General features: G+C 46.1%; 4 protein-coding genes across 4 annotated transcripts; 2 read left to right on the top strand and 2 right to left on the bottom strand.

The window, feature by feature from the left end:
• Positions 1-69: 69 nt before the first annotated feature.
• F5Y00DRAFT_234750 (voltage-gated potassium channel) lies at positions 70-3,148 on the top strand. The gene is made up of 4 exons (XM_048007465.1): positions 70-472; positions 537-1,477; positions 1,678-2,455; positions 2,654-3,148. Exons 1-4 carry the CDS (start codon positions 354-356, stop codon positions 3,039-3,041), a joined length of 2,226 nt encoding a protein of 741 aa, XP_047865690.1. The 5' UTR covers positions 70-353; the 3' UTR covers positions 3,042-3,148.
• Positions 3,141-5,894, bottom strand: F5Y00DRAFT_234740 (uncharacterized protein). Its single transcript, XM_048007464.1, has 5 exons — positions 5,408-5,894; positions 5,186-5,329; positions 4,788-5,130; positions 3,726-4,713; positions 3,141-3,604 (listed from the first exon to the last, which is right to left on the bottom strand). The coding sequence occupies exons 1-5, from the start codon at positions 5,519-5,521 to the stop codon at positions 3,556-3,558; spliced, it is 1,638 nt and encodes a 545-aa protein (XP_047865689.1). The 5' UTR covers positions 5,522-5,894; the 3' UTR covers positions 3,141-3,555.
• A 216-nt stretch (positions 5,895-6,110) lies between these two features.
• F5Y00DRAFT_234739 (uncharacterized protein) lies at positions 6,111-8,610 on the bottom strand. Its single transcript, XM_048007463.1, has one exon. The coding sequence runs from the start codon at positions 8,418-8,420 to the stop codon at positions 6,756-6,758; it is 1,665 nt and encodes a 554-aa protein (XP_047865688.1). The 5' UTR covers positions 8,421-8,610; the 3' UTR covers positions 6,111-6,755.
• Positions 8,611-9,279: 669 nt separating this feature from the next.
• F5Y00DRAFT_49838 (uncharacterized protein) lies at positions 9,280-11,577 on the top strand. The gene is made up of 5 exons (XM_048013733.1): positions 9,280-9,494; positions 9,728-10,126; positions 10,179-10,673; positions 10,724-10,880; positions 10,934-11,577. Exons 1-5 carry the CDS (start codon positions 9,483-9,485, stop codon positions 11,206-11,208), a joined length of 1,338 nt encoding a protein of 445 aa, XP_047865687.1. The 5' UTR covers positions 9,280-9,482; the 3' UTR covers positions 11,209-11,577.
• The last annotated feature ends 6,990 nt before the right edge of the window (positions 11,578-18,567 follow it).

The raw sequence follows: 18,567 nt of genomic DNA, 5'->3' as shown, positions 1-18,567 counted from the left end.
GATCCCGATGCCAAGCGACGTCATACCACATAAACATCCATATCAAGACATGCGCCTGACCCTCCTTTATCTACTTCTATATGTATCATTCTTATTCTGCCATGTATATTTCTCATAAATGCTGTATTTTACATATATATATAAAACGTAGAGACATACCCGACCCTCGGGCCTCGTTATCTAATTCTAGACCTTCGGTAAAGAAGAAGTGGTTATTAGACGTCTTTATCTTACTTACCGGGTATCTAGTTGGCAACCAAGGCAGGGCGTATGGATCAAAACTGCTTCTTAACACTCCAGAAATCTATGACTAAAATATGAGTTAGGGCCTAGGTACTCTCCCGCTCATCAAGATGGAGGATGCAGGCCTAAATAACAGCATCGACGAGCATTCACAAGCTGTCGATGGCTTAAATCATGACGAGGTTGGGGAGAGAGGTATCAAGCATGACAAGATTCATCTCGATCCTAGGTAAGAAAACCAGCGTGTTTATTATTCGAAATATTAAGTCTGATTAACTAATATAAGCTCATAGCCGTTATTGGTTTATGTCGGCTGCGTTTCCCATGATAGCTGCTACCCTAGGTCCCGTAGCTTCAGCCTTCAGTATATGCTCGCTTGTCAAGTATTGGCGGCAGCATATCCCTCCTGGGTCCGACGTTACTAAAGCAGAGTATGTTAAGGACCCTCCATGGCTAACAGCAGTGAATGCCGTCCAACTAGCTCTAGCTATAGTTGCGAACATGTTTCTCCTACTAAACATGACGAGGAGGGTGCGGTTTTCGATTGCGCAACCCATAACGATAGTCGGTTGGTACATATCAGCAATATGTCTCATAGCCCTGTGTGCTACAGCATCTGGACCGTTAGAACTCCAACCGGAGATTGAATATGTTTGGTCTCAAGCCTTTTATTACGGCTTGTTTGCAGCTGTCCTCTACTTCTTAGTTGCCTCTCTTATGGCCGTCACGGCCTGGGGCGCTCTAACCGGGCACTACGGCAAGGACTTTGAGTTGACAACTAGCCAGAGGACTTTGATGCTTCAGACCATCCTCTTCCTCGTCTACCTACTCTTAGGTGCTTTTGTCTTCTCCAAGATTGAGGGCTGGAACTACCTTGATGCTATATATTGGGCGGACGTCACTCTCTTCACAGTTGGCTTCGGGGAAATATCCCCACAGACTACCCTTGGGCGTGGTCTTCTCGTTCCATACGCGCTGATTGGTGTTATCAGCCTTGGTTTGGTAATCGGGTCTATCCGGAGCATGATTCTTGAGCGCGGCAAGCATAGGCTCAGCGCACGCATGCTAGAGAAGCAACGACGGCAATTAATACGGCGCGTCAAGCGGAAAGGACATGGTGATATCCTTGAACCGATCGATGACGAAGCTTCAGACCAATCTCCTTCAAATGCTCCCTTGACAGAATTTGAACGCCGCCGGAAAGAATTCAAACTCATGCGTAAGGTTCAACGACGGGTATGTACGCAGCCTAACCGGGGCTCTTGGATATCCCTTCTCCCCTTTTCTCGTCCTTTATCCTATCAATATACTAATTAGTGGTAGTAAGTGGTCAAACCCTCCCTCTCACACATTCCCTCATGTCAAGGACTTCCGATATGAATATATTAAAATACCAAATATCCATGCGCTACCCTAGAATACTAACATATAGCAGAGCATTAAGAAAAGAAAGATGGACTGCTATGACAATATCTCTTATTGTTTGGCTACTGCTCTGGGTCGTAGGTGCCAAGATTTTCCAAGAATGCGAGTACCCCTATCAAGGATGGTCCTTTTTCGACGGTTTTTATTTCTCATTCACAGCATTGACCACAATCGGGTATGGTGACCTCACCCCAGTGTCGAATTCAGCCAAGCCCTTCTTTGTATTCTGGTCCCTGCTTGCCGTGCCCACTATGACGGATCTTATATCAAACGCGGGGGACACGATCGTGAAGGGCATTGAAGATGGTACCCTTCTACTCGGAAATCTCACAATATTGCCCGGAGATTATGGTTTTAAGAACGAAATAAAGCAGTTGCTGTCAAAACTGTCCTGCGGCATGTTGTTTATGGACTACGATGTCGAAGAAACACCCCCGGGCTTTTTAGGAGCAGCGCACGAGCAGCCCAAAGATGACGAGGATGACGACGAAGAAGATGAAGGGAGGGCTTCTAATTCAACTGATATCAATAATGCAGAAAGCAACCAGAGGGCCCAGGAGGATGTTGAAAAGGGAGAATCACCATCTTCACGCAAGTCTCTGCCCACCCAAAGACTAGACACGAACTCAAACTCACCAAGACGCTCCGTCTCCGTAGCCCGAGAAAGCCTACCCACCGAACTCCCCAAATCCCGCGCCGAGTACCACCTCGTCCTAATCGACGAGATAATCCGCGTGACTAAGCACCTGCGGCACTCGCCGGAGCGCAAGTACACATTTAAGGAGTGGTCAGTAAACCCGAGCCATTTCCGCGTTTCCCCGCCATCGCATCTCTTCTTTCCCTTTCCTTTCCTTTCCTTCCATCTATTAGCTGTTGCAGTCTTCATCCTCAGCTCTTCGACGGATTCCTAGATATATATCAGTACCTACCTATACGTTAGGTAAACCAGCGCCCAACCCCTTCCGCGCTAACTTGAAGTACCTAGGGCGTGGTACCTCCGACTCATCGGCGAGGACGAAAGCAGCGCCGAGAAACACCGCCGACCCGAGCACCAGCCGCCGGAGTTACGCGGCCCCAGATCCTCTACAGACGACGAAGACAGCAATAGTACCAACGAAAATGACGGCGAAGAAGAAGCGAGTCCCGCGGAAAAACCGTGGAGCTGGGTCGGACACCGAAGCCCGCTCCTAGATCCCCGGGAGGAAGCGGAGTGGATTTTAGACAGGCTAGAGCAGAAGCTTAGAGAAGAGTTGGAGGACGTCGTTAGGAAGGAAAGCGGGAAGAAGAAAGGCCGGGATAAGCTGAGAAGAGTCAAAGAGGAAGAGCGGCAGAACGAGGAGAAGGAGAAGAAGAAGACGTCGGGTTACCACTAACCCACGCATCTGGTCGAATTCGAGTGACTAGGTACCTAGGCATATAATCAAAGAAAAGAGTATACCTACGCATTATACATACCGATGAATAAGTACGAATAAATGAATGTCGGGTTTATTGCTGCTAATGTGTAATAATGTAAACATGCGATATATCTAAATAAGTAGGTAGCGACGGTGTTTCCGTCTTTTTTTCTTTCTTTTTTTTCGTAGCTTTAGCTGCTCGCAATTCCGTAAGTGATATCCGCCCTGTATCCGATATAGTATTATTCTTGTCGGCCAGGGCAAAAGGAAGGAATACGTCATGTCCTCAAAAAAATTTGCAATTTTTATACCACCCCAAACATCACATCTCTCCCGGCCCCCGCTGGAACAGATGGCCATGGCCACCCCTCCTGTCCACTTTGTTGTAAAATTTAACGTCTAAGAGTAGTAAAAACACCAACCCAGCACGTGCGTAAGGGCTCGTTTCCCCCACCTTTGATTCAGATTCATTTTCGGGTGTAAGCTCGGGTTAGGTTAGAATATGCTCGGGAAGTTCATTGCCTTCCGTCCACCTAGTCCTACGTGAGGCATCTTACGTCAGCACAACATTCGATATTCAATATAATATAATGAGAAAGCCAAGCTACAATATGTATGCAAGGACAAGGACAAGGACCCGGCCCCCAATGGACGACTTACGAAGGCTGAAGCTGCTCCTTAGTTAGATGTAAATCTCCCCACTTCTCGGTACGGGAGAAAGGACACATATCTCCTCTGGTGCACGGGATGCGAGGGCAATGGTGGGAAAGATAGCAGTCGTAGTCGACGCAATAAGGACCAGCAGGACAGAGGCTGGTTCGAGCTTTGTAACGGTGGATGGCGAGTTCCGGCCCGGTTAACTCAGCGTCGTGCGTCTTATCGCAGCTAATACCCCATTTGCAACGGCCCTTAAGATAATGGTCGTTGCAGAAAACCGAGGGCTTGATAGCCTGAAACTTAGCCTGGTAAGATGACTGCGCCGGGGTTCTGGGCGGATGCTGGGTCGGCGGGTCAATGCGATAATTATCTACGTTATAATATATAACCCTTGGTTGTTTCTTAGGCTTGGGTGCTTTAACAGTGACATTTTGAAGGTCGTTGACTCCACCCGCAGTGGCATAACTGATCGAAGTGCCGCCATTTCCGGAGCTGATGACACTTGACGCGCGTGGCGGAGCAGTTCCCTGCTGCTCGGGAGAAGAAGTGCGCTGTATTGGCGACGGGGTACTAACAGAAACGGGTGTAGAAGTAGTAGGAATAGGGGTAGATGATTGTCTTTGTTCTTGTGCAGCAGGAGACCCGGTCGTCGTGGCCGATCTCTGCGCAGGCTGTGTGGGCCGAGCAATTGGACCGGGCGCAGCAGACGGCTGAATGGGCGAGCGAAATCCTGGCGGAGCAGTTATATTCGGAAAGCTATGCTTTGTCTCGTTGCCCAACGGCTCTGACCGGAAAACATCGTCAAAACGTACAATAGGAAAGCCGAGGGACCTAAAAGCCGGTTCTGCGGGCGTAGTCTCCAAAAGCACCAGTCTATCTTCGGTAGCTCCTGTATAGTCACGAAGATCGTGTAGATAACCATTATCGTGGCAGCACCCAGCGAGGAATATCTTCTTGCACTGCACGTTTCTGTAGTAGTGATTAAGCATACCTAAAAGCACGTGAGTAAATTTGAAGCAGACATGACGTTATAACTAATGTGATGGAGCATTCGCCAGAACGTACGTCTTATCTTAGAGTCGGCATTCTCCTTGCCCTTGCCAACGTTAACGAAGTCAAAGTCCGCACGACTGTTGGTGAAACGTTCGGCGAACAAGCGCATATCTTCTTCATATTCAATAATCCGCGAGAGGCGTAACGACTTAGACAGGTCATTGAGATTAGCATACGCCCGGACAAGAATAGGAATGTCATCTTGTGAGACTCCTGAATCTCTAAGGTTCTCTCGAACGGCATGCTTGAGCTTTAAAGCAGCTCTTTCGGCACCGCCACTAGGATCACGCAAGAACTCGTCTTGAAATTTAGCCCCGTCGCCATCAATTAGCACGACAACAAACGAATCCTTATTCTACTGCAAGCGTCAGCCAGTATGTTACTTGAAAATAGCGGATAGCGCAACAGACAAGTTGATGTGCTATCCTCTGCACTTCGCTCTCAAGCGTACGAGCCTTGAACTGATAATCAGCTCGAGATTTCCTTTGATCGTCTAGATCAAGTTCAAGTTCATTAATCTTCTTAGCATCTGCCTCGATTTTCTTGAGCATATTCTATCAGATGCGTATTAGCGCAACAAGTACTCACCCAGTATCCAGGGGTAGGAACGGGAATGCCAGCATTGGACGTACATGAATGAAAGCCTGCCTTTCGTTATCAACTTGGTAATAAGTACTAAGTCGGCTTTCTGTTTCTGCTTTAAGAGCAGCCGGATCTTGTCCGTTTAACGCCATTGATGACCCCATAGACGCGATTTATAGGTGACAATTTAGTGCTATTATATTTGGGAATAAATCTGCCCCCTATACTTGATAGTGATATTATTTCGGAAGCTACTTCTAGTTAGCGCGACGACGCAGGTGGTTCCGGGACGAAATTTCGATGTTTGCCGCCTAAAGTGTGCAATAAGATGAATGATAGAAGCCCCTCAGGAGGGTAAGGAAGTATTGGAACAGTAGATTATTTCGATGTGGACTAGAACGAGAATGAAATCTACTCCTTTATCATGACTTGGCCTTGTGGGAAAGCGAATTGAACCCCAGATTGAGAGGTGATTGTAAATACGACAAACACGTTCTCCTAATTTTTTGCTCGTCGCAAAAAGGTTGAAGGGTTTCCGAGCCCAAATGGAGCTCATGATTTAAGGTAGGTACTAGCTAAGATCTTGTGGAGATGGAACGGCACGTGACGTGTGCAACGTATGTAAGGGGGAAATACGGGACACGGAGGAAAAACGGGGGTATGACTGTATGTGCTAGCAATATATACATAAGCTACCCTAATAATTACATACAAATTACCTAGGTACCTTGACTACCTCCTAACCTAAACTACCTCCTAACAACCTACCTGTAACTATCTTTATTACCACCTCTACCAAGAAAAAATTTTGATGCAGCATTGCATATTCAACATATTCATCCACCTCAACGAGGTACCTAGGTAAGCAACGCTTTATCTCTCTCTCCTGCTGAGTACACGATTTCTATTAGGTAAAACTTATTCGTTCCGTTAAAATCGCCTCTACGAGTCTTCAAAGCAATTATGTTATCATGTACCATATCAAAACCCCTTCCTCTCCATCTTAATTTAAAGCGCTAGGTCTATTTCACTCCACTCTCAAACTTTGGTTCAAATTTACTTGGTAGACTCTACCAACATGTTAAGCACTGGGTTCTAGTCCTAGCACAGTATCATGTTATCTTCATGTATATGTTGGAACCATTGGCTGCCGGACGTTACCCAGCAATTTACTTTCTTCTACTTGATTTGACCACCAGCGATTATGCACCCATCTGCTGTGTATAGACAGGAGAAAAAGCTATCGTTAAATGCATTAGACGATTGGCCTCCTTTACGACATTCCCCCAAAGCTCTTCTCCACCTGTGTCGTAGCAAGCTCATCGACATATACTTAACCCAGGTACTGACACTCCTCTACATGTCCATCCATCAGCCCACTATTGATTCTCGTAGTTTTTATTGTGTGACAGTATCTCGGGCTGCATCATCCGATCCCCCGCAGACTGTATTTTTGGCCAATATGATACCCGCCCAGTCAATCTCTCTGATGGCAGTAACGACAAGAGTTAGGCCGATTGCAACCTTTGGATCTCTCCTGGGCTTGCATACGCAACGGCATAATTTGGGCTCCGCCCTCGTACCTAAGAACGCCGCACTTTGGCGATCCAGCTGCGTGCCTACTCGCCAGTTCGAGAGGACGCCCGCGGGGTATGGAAGCTGATCTTTAAATAGGTCAATAAACTGGAAATGTTGGTTTCTTTGAAGACTCTCGCGGCTTGAATACGTTACCCTCGCGAACAGCTCGAAGACTACGTCCTGCCGATGGTTTAGACAATGTATCGCCTGGTTGACCAACTCCCCTATTCGAAAACAGGTCCGCAGTACCGTACGCGGCGATAATTCCGAGACGGCAGAACGATCGCGGACCTTTTCAGGGAAGGGCGGTCGTACGAATGGCTTCAAGGGCATCGTGTCCTCAATGCGAGCATCACACCCGACAATTTCCTCCGCGCGAGTGGTTTGATCTTGTAGCGAAGGGTTAGCTGTGTCTTGGAGGTTGGTACTCGATGCGCCGTTCAGAATTGTGCTCGTCATAGCATATACGATATTCCAATCGACATCTTCATCGAGAAGATCATCCTGGTTGATGTTAGGGTCCTCGGCCATGTCTACTATGTGCGAGGCGCTTAGTTCATTTGGGGATGAGTGTTGTAGAGTCGAGTCATATTCAACTGCCGACCTTGAGTCACGATCCCATGCCTGAGCAACGCTAGAAGGGGGTATATACGCTTCTTGGACGTTATCGAGGGCCGTTCCGAGAAGATAGGCCATGTCTTCCTCCATCAAGTCACCGTCAAGGGGATATTCGTCTTGGACATCGCCGCTGGCGTCAGCATTCAGATTATCCGGTTTAGACGATTTGCCTAGAATTTCGTTGTCGTTGTCAGCGCCATTGCAGGGATGCGCATTACCTACTGTGGTGAGATGTATTAGGCTGGGGGATCGTGCAACAACTGTTGTACCAACTGGATTGCCATGGCTCGGATTCCAGGAAGCACCGACTGACTTGGGCGTATACGGAAGCGCCACAGGAAAATCCCTCGAGTTCTCAGTTAGGAGAGAACCTTTTACTATATGCAATTCTTTCGACGACCCCGCTACGCCGTTATGATTCTGCTGGTCCCCAGGTTTGAATAGTGTTAGAGTGGAGTGAGGAGTTAACTGCTCGATAGTGGTATGTCCTAGTGGATACCGAGGATCGATAAATTGGCCCTGCTTTATGTGGTAAGGATCTTGCGGATCTTCTATTTTAGGAAGAGAGATGTTGCCATTTGTGGCGCCAGATTTGGTGACTCTTAGTGTCTGAAAGGGACTAGAAGATGGTGCGGCTGGTAGAGATAACCTGTGAGGTGAGTTTTTTATGCCATCATTCTCTTCATACATCTCTCGGTTGCGTTTCAAACTCCGATTTTGAGCGCTATGGATGAGTTCTCCTGAAAAGACATTCCGTATTTCTTTGTTAATGTTTGCAGTAACATCGAAATGAACGTGGGGTGAGGCTTCTGGTGCTGATTTAGGGAGACAATGCCTCTGACCGTTTGATTGATTAAATTTACTCATTATAAGATACCCGGACGTCTATCATTGGGATACTTGTATAAGTGATGTAGGTGAAAGGTGAAAGGTGAAAAGTGAAAGGGCTAGAGTCAATTGTATAATGGCTTTTGCATAATAGCTTTGTTTGTCAAATTGGTAACTACGTGTAAGTACATGTATGAGTCAGCTACGAGTAGTTCCTACCTCTTGTATACATTTTACATAACTCAACAATTACTCGAGTCCAATGAAATTACTTGCATCAAGTCAAATAAGGAAACTACTCACAGGACAACTTCCAAGTCTATAGCTGAGAACAAAGAGGCAGGTGTGCTACCTTAAGTAAAGCCATTTAGAATTTAGGTTGGTTAAAGGAGAGACCTTAATAATTCAATAAAAAATTAAAGATGGAGATGTGATTCATTTAAAAGAAGTGACATACCACTGCTTCATTCCTGCATCATTGTAACATATTGATTAGACTAATTATCGCACCCCGCTCCAAATCGGTTTCCCACCTTTGAACTCACCCCCTCTTCTAATCTTGCCTGATACCTACATGTCGCTACATGTATGTAGTGCTGACTTTGATCCGTATCGTCGGAGGTCCTCCCTCGTGTTCTGCCGATCAAAGTTCAATCGTACAGGGAAAAGTCAGATAAACGCACCTGGTCCTTGACGCTGCGCGCTAAGCCTTTGCATTAGGTACTGCAGCAGACTCTCTGTTTCTGTTTAAGGACGTACATTAGAGTCAGCCAGCAGCCAGCCTAGGTACCACAGAAGGGGTATAGGGCATACGTATACCTGCCTGGAGTCACTGATAGATGATAGATGGGATTGTTTACTATCTTGTGTTGCCTCGGTGCGAAACATTCACTTTGTGCGCCTCCTCACCATTCACACGCATTGCACACCTGATATTGCACATATTGCTTACCTTGGGGCTGTGAGCCTGTGACATATCACGCACGACCACAGCCTACAAAAGGCATATTTTAATCATCTTCGATTCTTCCGAGGTCGCGAATTATCTAAATATTATACCAAATACACTATACACTTTTATTAGTTTGATTATTTGCGACCATGTTTTCCCAGGTAAGTTGCATACCCCTTTAAAGTCTCATAATGTCTTAATTCCGGATAAGACTTCCGCACCAATAGATTCCATATCTTAGGCCTCCCTATAACCACCACTCCCATTCATACCTATATACCTATATACCTATGTATACTTTCACATACTCATTTTAACTTCAATTTACTTCTAAGAACTACAAATAAAGTAACTTCTTACCATTATGTACGAACTATTTTAACCTACCTAATAGAAGAAACCATACTCGGCTGTCACCGTGACCGTTGAGCGCCTCACTAGCGAGCAGTTTGAAGAAGACGATCTTAGTGGGATCCCTGACCTAGTCGAGGTCATCAAACTCCAAGCATCTGGCCCCGCAGAAGCTGCTCGTGCCTTGAGGAAAAAGCTGAAGTACGGTAGTGTCCACAGACAGCTTAGAGCTCTTGTGCTTCTTGATGGCTTAATTCAGAATGCCGGTCCTCGTTTTCAGCGGACCTTTATAGATGAACCATTGCTTGAGCGCTTACGAGTGTGTGGCACTTCGGACTTGTCTGATCCCGATGTCAAGAAGAAATGTTCTGAGCTGTTCAGAGGCTGGGCTACAGAGTATAAGAATACACCAGGTCTCGAAAGAATTGCTATGTTATATAAGGTAAGAAACCTTTGGTAGGTAAACTTAGAGCTCTAAAGAGTAACCATGATAGGAACTCCCACGGCGTAAACAAGTTGTCACTCAAGCGAAATCCAAGGTCTTGCGTGAAACGGAGCAAGACCCCTTTCGCGACTCTGAGGACGAAGCCGAACAGACTCCGGCCTCCCCAACGTCTCCATCTCAGGCTTCGTCCTCGCGACAACCCGTTGCCTTTCCTCAGCCCACCCAAACTGTACAGTCATTCAGCCATGTCAAATCATCATCCGGCTCTGGTTCTGGTTCCTTTTTCTCTAGTTCCACTAAGGACAAGGATAAGGACAAGAAGAAGAAAGATAAGGAAAAAAGTAAGGGAAAGCACAAGCCTTTCAATCTTGAAGCAGAAAAGGACGCCATGAAAGTCGCAATCGCCGAGTCCTCCCTCGCGGCCACGAACTTAACCAATGCTCTCCAAAGCATAAATCGAGAACGCGAAAGGATCTCAGAAAACCCCTCAGCTGTGCAGCGATTCGAGACTTGCAAAAAGCTCCGAAGAAAAATATTACGCTACGTACGTCTTAGCCCAATGTTGAATGCGTGACTATTTGCTTACCTTGGTAGATTCACCATGTTGAAGATGAGCAATGGCTTGGTGGTCTTCTCCATGCTAACGACGAACTCGTGGTTGCCCTTATGACTTATGAGCAACTAGATCGTTCTATCGACGCCGATAGCGATTCGGAGGACGAATTAGCTGAACAAGCACATCTTTATAGGAGTAAGCTATTCCTTTCGTAAATAACATCCATATCTATTACTGACTAGAGATAGTGGCAGCCGAGAAGCACAAACAGGCAATGTCGCCGACAAGCCCGTCTAGCCCTGTGTCGGACATGGCCCAACTCAGTATAAACCCAAGCCCTCCCCCAAGGCCGATGCCGCCTCCGCGGCCATCTGCTGCGTCCAAGCCAGTGATAGCTCCTCGCCAACCTTCCCCTCCAGACTCGGATGAAGATGACTACGCAGACGAAGATGAGAACGATCCCTTCGCTGATAGAAATGAACTTGCGACGCCTAAGGTAGAAGGGGACGAGCCTAAGTGGTAGACCCTCTCTTGCTCGGTGTGGATTGACGCGGTGGCTTCCATGACGGGGTTTCATCATTTATCGGCCAATTACGAGATACCTTTTCCAAGTCAAATATTAACTCTATGCATTAGCTTTTATCTCTTCTATACCCTAGAGTATCAAGAGTTCTATCGCATTTCATCAATTAACACTCAATAGATTGCAACCAGTTAAGGGGAAACTATTGAACCACTCGCCTGTATGAGATTACTTGAATCTAGTTCCTTTCGTTCTCATTTCCTAGTAGCCATATTTTCATGACGAAACTCGGCTATTGCTAGTTACATGACCCCAGCTGATAGCTACGGTTCTAGTACGAGTACAATTATTTCACTAGTTGCCTAAACATTATAGGTTGGTTTCTTCCATTCCACAATGAGGAATTGATTCAACAGTAAAAAATAAAAAATAAAAAGCATTATGCGTATGCCTTGCTACTACAAAGAGGCTAAGCACATGGACTTTTAGACTTACGTCGACGCTATATAATCTACCATCTGGAAATTCTTCTCTTACGTATAACCTCTCACATACAGGTTGCCAAATCATAGGGTAATGGTATTCGATCGCTATACCGCTTCCAGCTTCTTATCCTTTTTCGCTCTTTGTATCCCACCACCTACTATCCTTTAAACAGTGTATTCCAGGGTCTTGTATTATCTTGTAGGAAGTTTTTTTTAGATACAGCCATATAAGTATCCATCGATATCTCTCTTCTAATGTCAAGGATTGTAGCGTCAAGTCAATGTACTCTGCAATACTCTTCTGAGTCCGAAATCCTCAACCTAGATTGATCAACTGTAGCGTTTACGATATTGTGGGCTTGAGTATTGGCATTACAACTGTTGAATGAGATTGATTTTTTTTTATTATACTTGGCGTCCAAATTACAGAAACGATTCACGCATTAACCGGCTTTATTCAAGTTCGATCCGCTAGGTAAGGTAGGATTGTATCTCCTTAAAGTTCAATATATCCGATAGGACCGATATTACCGGAGGTATCTGTAGGGAGCCCCTTTTACTATGGTCGATACAGTTACTGGCATGTATACTAGCAGTAGTCCTTTTCGTGACTAGGTTAACATGATCTCCTTCGTTCCAAACGGACCCGAAGCATGTCTCTAGTATACGCAGACTATACCTATTAATGAACATATCTGAGCTTCTACTAGATAACCTTCCATTTCGGGCACTGGGGCGACAAACTACGATAGTAGATACCAATAGCTAATATTAAACATATCTCAGACGCGCACGAGACCGCTATCAGGTGTCAAGGAGCAGCGCACACGCGACGCGTCGCGAAGCATAAAAGCGCGGATGTTTACTAAGCAACTCTACGAGCCAGCAATCCCGACAGCCTCCAAGTCTAAGATGCACGTTCATCGCCTAACAGAGCTTATCGTCTCACTCTTAGTCTATCTCATCCCATCTCCCGTCCCCTCCCCTCGGTAACATGACAACACTCACCCTCAATATAAACTTCCACTAACCGCAGCGCAAATCGTTCTTATCTAGATCGCTAACGCAATCCACAGATCCCGAGCAGATGGATCGAGTATGTAAGGTGTAGCGCACCCAACCGTACCTACATACCAACTTACCTATGACGCAACGCCCTCCTCTCCTGAAAACCGAAAAGAAGAAAAAAACGACGCCATGGGGTTCCGCTTTCCCGCTTTCCCGCTTTTCCCAGCGGCGGAGGCCTGTCTATCCGTAAATACGAGGGAGGAGTTGAGGCTACTACTACTACTAAGCCAGAGGACACGCGTCAGCGGTCTCAACAAGCCGAGTCAAGCAAGTTTTTACTAAAAGCTTGGTCGTAGGCAAGTCAAGTCAAATAAATGACTTTTATTATCATTTACCTAACGCCCCAGCCATAACAAGCCACTTATAATCTAATAACCACCAATTATACCACGTGAATACGTATAAAAGTAGGTCTATATAGCCTCACTTTAACTGGCAACCAGGCAAAAAAAAAAAAAAAAAAAAAAAAAAAAGACTGGCTTACTTAAATATCCTAAAAATAGATATTTGGCCAGTTCAGGTCAAGCCAGTGCAAGTCAAGTCAAATAATTAACTGACGCGTGCGGGAGCGAACTAAAGCGTTGGTGAAACCGTAGTATTATAAGCCGGTTTGATGGGCAGGCTGGTGGTCCTCCCCAGGAATAACATGACGTCGTCAATGTGCCGAAATAGCTATTATTCAAGTTGTTCTCTACCTCGGTAAGTAACACAGTAGGCTAACCTAGAGCCTTGCCAATTCCGCCGGGGAAGGCTAGGGAGGTATGTACTGCTACATACCGGCAGCTGGACGGTACCTAGCGTCTGATAAACTGGACACTATGGTATCATGGTGAAGTATGTACCGGACAAGTCTCCGGCCGAAGTCCTACTTACATCTGATAGCCTACCTTGATTATTTTACTTTCGCTAAGCTAAAATGAATGGATGGATGGGCCACGAGTCGCTGTGGTACATAGAGATGGGACGAAGTCAACAACCTTGCCTAGTCCAGCCTTGTCAAAAAACCTAAAAAGATCATATGGTATCTAAACGAAGCTTTGATCCAGTGTGTCGGGGACACTATATTACCCTACCCTATACTACCTGGGAGGGAGGCCTGGGGATGTGGGCATCACGTAATGATGTACGTGTAGTTAGCTGACAGCGGCACGCGTGGCCTGCAGCTCTCGAGCCAAGATGGTGGCTGCTAAAGCTGGCTTCATGAGGCTGGGGAGGAGAAAGCCAAAAGCCAAAGCCAAAGTCTCTTCCTATATTAGACAGACTCTACTAATATAGTTACTCTCTTCCCAGGGTTTCGGTTCGAGCTAGTCTTATCATTCTGCTCTAATGCGGCTCAAACTCTGTCTGACGTTAAGGTCGGGTGGTGCGCGCTGCCCAAAATTAAATTCGCTAAATTTAAAATAATATTATTTTTATTGGAGTCGAAAAAAGAATATAATATTTTTTTTATTCCCCTTAGGCTTAGGGAGGTTATTTAGAGTTTTCCCGAGCGCCATGCCCATGGGGTCGCCCTCGATGGGTAATCCTTCGAGCTGCAATACTTTGCGGAGAGATCAGGCTGCGTCTAATATGTAGGTAGGTACCTAAGATACCTCCTAAGTATCGCGGGCTGACTCGGATCAAATACAATGGGGATTCGATTCTCTTCACACATAGACACCTATTTATTATCTCGTAGGTCACATGCTATGTTGGGCAAAGAATTGATAATGTAGCCGATTCCGCTGGCCCGGATCTCTGCTCGGGAAACTATTGATTTAGGTAGGCAACCGAGAAACACTCCTCGCTGGCACTGTCAGACCGACGTTACATAGCCTTCTTACCGGCAGGCTCCGTGGGTCCTCAGGTTACGCGCTTCGGGGCCGATACATATATAAGGTTCTCGCTCACCGGCGCCGTAACGGTTATAGGCCGCACCGCTCGCCCAGCATCAGACCACCAGGGATCCAGGTCGCCGCGTCGCGGGCAGCTAGCTACGTACGGTTAGGAGTGATCGGCGAATTACCTTGAGGGTTTGCCGTCTCTTCCCATCTGACATCCGATGCACCGTAGCGGCTCTTTGTGTAGCCTCGGAGGCTACGTTACGTAGCAGCAGGGGGGGTGGGAAATTTCTACCTAGGTCCTACATATTCTCCTTTGTTGTTGCAAGGAAACAAAATTGTGGAGGTTTGGAGAGAATCTGTCCGTTAGAAATTTTCCATTGAGCTATTGATGACGACTTTTGGCACCCGCGAAATTATCTGGTGCGCTCCACTCTGGAGGAACTAGTTACTGTATGGATGGATGGACGGATGGATGTACTTGGACATGTATACCACCACATATCTAGACAGATACATTATACAGACGAACATACTTGTATATATGGCAACTAACCAGTAGTATATGTTTACGAGATCTGAACTAGAGCTTAGAAGTCCCGACGTCTCGGCCCCACGTGGTTAGAAAAAACGTAAAACTGGACGCGATCCACGCTGCTGGATGTTCTCTCCGGCTCTTGGTACATAGCTTCGTCTCAGACCAGACTCAGGAGGTTGGGATTGTACATCAAGATCTTCCCTGACAAATGGGATAGAGAATCCGCAGGGTTCGGGTGTGCAGCACACGGTACATATATGTATATGTATATGTAAGGTATGTATGTGTATGTGTATGTGTATGTGTATCTGGACATGTGATATTTGCTTCTGTCTAACCTAGTTGCTACTGTATGTATGTTTGTTAAAGATTGATACAGCATAGCACGCGGTAAGGAGACGAGACAAACTTATTTGCTTATCTCTAACTTTCCCCTTCTTCGGCCAGACGGCTACATGGGATGGGAACGCGTAACGTGAGCGACGACTCGAAAAGTCAAAAGGGAAGGTCTGAACACTCGTACTCATATTTGCCTTCAACTGCACTGTATATCTTTTATTTGCCAGCCTCCTTCGAACCACCTGTGTCGTGTAACGCCGTTGCTGTTTTGCCTTCTTTTTTCCTTCCCCTCACTTGCATAGTAGGCATCTTTCGGCGTTATTAACACAACACAATGCAATACAAGGGGGAAGGGGGAGAAGAAAAGCGCTATCCCAATTGAAGTAGACCGAAATTGGATTAAACTTCTCGGTCTCTTTCTGGAGTCGAAATCATGTGCTAGCCAGCATCTTTATGTAAGCAGATGCTTCCGAGCTTCTGATTGACGGCTTCTAAACTCCGCCGTCCTATGTAACCCCGTTCACGTGAATTAAGCTATTCCAAACCAGTCTAAGCTTCTCCCACAATCCACCCCCCCTCTCCCCATCCATGCTAGCCTTATAGGATGTACACTCGTACACTCGTACAATACTGGTAAAGCTGTAGAAGCGCTAGAAGCCTTCTAGAAGAAAGCGGGGCCGCTCTCCGCAGTGGCGAATCACTTGGCGGCTAAATCTAACCTTGGAAGTATCGGTTGGCCAGACCCGATCGGCCGCCAGAGCCCGTCCGCAAAATCCTCAATTGAGCCGAATGGGTGCCGAAGCGGAATCCCAAAGAAAGAAAAGGACCGATGGATAGAGTAGAAATTTGTGTACATGGGCAGCGTGGAAGATAAGATAAAAAACATGGATGAATTTAACGAGATGACTTTAGGTCTCTTGACATCTCCGGTTTTGTACATGATCGAAGGGGGAAGATCGATATTATATTGTTACTTGTCTTAATAGTATCGCTGTCGCTACCTGTTATTTGGAATAGTGCGTCTCAGAATTAATCCCTATTAGATAAAATATTCCTAGAGATTTAGCATTGCGTAGGTATCCCCCTGTTAAGTCGTCACAAGCTACGGTTGACAACGCATTGATGCATAGAACTTGCTAAGGGAATTCAAGTCAGCGGGCCTCTCCAAAGAGAGAAAAAAAAAATAAAAAAAATACATGGCCTACCCGCAATAACGCCTTGCTGACTCGACCGCAACTCGTATCAACGCCAATCCAATCCACTGGCCTTGGTGAATTTATTTTGCTGCGCGCGCATCTGCCATGACGCCGCGCTACTGTATACTGCCCATGTATACATAGATGTATGTATGTATGTACTAGTGTATGTAAGTGCGGCAATGGAATTGCCTTGCAAGTGCCTTTTACTATTACATATGTCATAGGTACTGCTGCTGCTGCTGCTGCTGCTTTCTACTGCTGCTCTCTGCCTTGTCTAGAGCCTGTCGCTGTCACGAGATATTCTCCGATCAACGTCCCCTAGCTACATACATACATACATACATACATACATAAATTTCATCATATCTACTACTCTACCTTACCCGGCTATGTATGTATATCATTAGGCAACCCTAAACTAAACAACGCCACAATTCAATGACTGGCATATGCCAGACGGGAAAGCCTTGCACCAAGCATAGCGGGCCCTGGGAGAGATAGCGTCGGTGGTGGTGGTTTTTTTTCTTCCCTTTCTTTCTTCACATGTGGGGTGAGGAGAGAGAGAGAGGGGTGAGCTCATAGTTTGTAGTTCGTAGCTTGTAGCTTGTATCGCGATGAGATGTTTTCCGCCAAATGGCTGGCGGATGAGGCTTCTCGGGTACGTTTCGCTCCCGTGCAAGTGCAAGCTAACCAGCTGATACTGGATCGGAGGAGCAAGAGGCCCTGCGGAGGAAGCACCGAAAACCATTCAATCTTGGTGAAGCCCGTTGTTGTTTATTCCCTCTTTGTCAGAGAAACCGTACGGGCGGAAAAAAAAAAACACACAGCACGACGAGGAGGAGACGCATTATCGAGAATAGAAGCTAAGCTAGTCACGATCTCCAGGTAGCTGTATCCAGTGGTGCAAGCAGTGAGCATCTGATACCAGGCGCGCGGGGAGGCGCCGTTACTCTGCTGCAGGCAGAAAAGTCGGTGAGCAGCGGTTCTCGAGAGCTGATTTGCGCGCGGACGACGAACGTCTAGAAGGGTGTGGTAGGCCAACTCATCGTGCTGGCAACCAACCCCATCGATAAACGGTCGATAAGCCCTATCGAACCCTATCGCCAGTGAAGGTGTCATGCATGAAAGTGGGCTATCTTGTTGTTGTTGTCCTGAAATGTCTAAGACCAAGATATGCAACCGTACATCACATACATATACATATACATACACATACACATACTTGCTCGTCCTATGGTAGTACACCTAGCTTTAACCTCTACCCAGCCGGTAATGTACCTACCTATGTATATCGAATGGAGGGGGGGAGGGTTGAACTGGAGAAACAACTCAATCGCGGAGAGACCTATGACCTCCTTTTCGACCAATGATAAAAATGACCAAGTATAAAACTTGAAAAGAAAAAAAAATAGGAAATAGGAATATATGTTTATCTATATATTTATATGTATCAATTTATATTCGCGACGATAACAACGGGTAGTGGATTAAATATAGACAAGAGCTTGTACATAACCACAGATGGATTTATTTTCCCACCAAATAGAGTCGCGCGTTTGCCAAAACTTACACATTCGCTTACCGCCCGCGCGGGGTGCATCCTATTGGCATCCGATTATGAGCTTTGATATTTATCGATGAACCTGCAACTCGTCGATATCCGTCTGACATGACAGAAATCAGAAATGCCTACCTGCTGCGGTACTATACTGCAGTACTACATGTATATGTATATGTATCTATCTATATGTTGATTACATTATGTAGGTCTGTAGTTATGAGGTATGTATGTCTGTGTGTCTGTATGTAAGTCTCTATGTATAAGTAAATACGTCTATCGGACTTATTATTAGTCAACCTTCAACATAGGTACCTAGGTAAGGTACCTTGCCTATAACAGTATTATGAGG

The sequence above is a fragment of the Daldinia vernicosa genome, assembly GCF_022497035.1.
Source record: "Daldinia vernicosa strain CBS 139.73 unplaced genomic scaffold F5Y00scaffold_18, whole genome shotgun sequence".
Taxonomy (NCBI): domain Eukaryota; kingdom Fungi; phylum Ascomycota; class Sordariomycetes; order Xylariales; family Hypoxylaceae; genus Daldinia; species Daldinia vernicosa.
Note: the sequence above shows the minus strand (reverse complement) of the source record. Positions and strands in the feature narration are given on the sequence as shown.

Excerpts from the sequence above, each read along its gene's own strand:
- F5Y00DRAFT_234740 (XM_048007464.1), bottom strand. The coding sequence starts at position 5,521 with ATGGGGTCATCAATGGCGTTAAACGGACAAGATCCGGCTGCTCTTAAA. Across the intron at positions 5,330-5,407 it reads AAAGGCAGGCTTTCATTCAT|AATATGCTCAAGAAAATCGA; the intron begins GTACGTCCAATG and ends CGCATCTGATAG. Across the intron at positions 5,131-5,185 it reads AGAGGATAGCACATCAACTT|AATAAGGATTCGTTTGTTGT; the intron begins GTCTGTTGCGCT and ends CGCTTGCAGTAG.
- F5Y00DRAFT_234739 (XM_048007463.1), bottom strand. The coding sequence starts at position 8,420 with ATGAGTAAATTTAATCAATCAAACGGTCAGAGGCATTGTCTCCCTAAA.
- F5Y00DRAFT_49838 (XM_048013733.1), top strand. Across the intron at positions 10,127-10,178 it reads GAATTGCTATGTTATATAAG|GAACTCCCACGGCGTAAACA; the intron begins GTAAGAAACCTT and ends TAACCATGATAG. Across the intron at positions 10,674-10,723 it reads GAAGAAAAATATTACGCTAC|ATTCACCATGTTGAAGATGA; the intron begins GTACGTCTTAGC and ends TTACCTTGGTAG.
- F5Y00DRAFT_234750 (XM_048007465.1), top strand. The coding sequence starts at position 354 with ATGGAGGATGCAGGCCTAAATAACAGCATCGACGAGCATTCACAAGCT. Across the intron at positions 473-536 it reads AAGATTCATCTCGATCCTAG|CCGTTATTGGTTTATGTCGG; the intron begins GTAAGAAAACCA and ends ATAAGCTCATAG. Across the intron at positions 2,456-2,653 it reads AAGTACACATTTAAGGAGTG|GGCGTGGTACCTCCGACTCA; the intron begins GTCAGTAAACCC and ends TGAAGTACCTAG.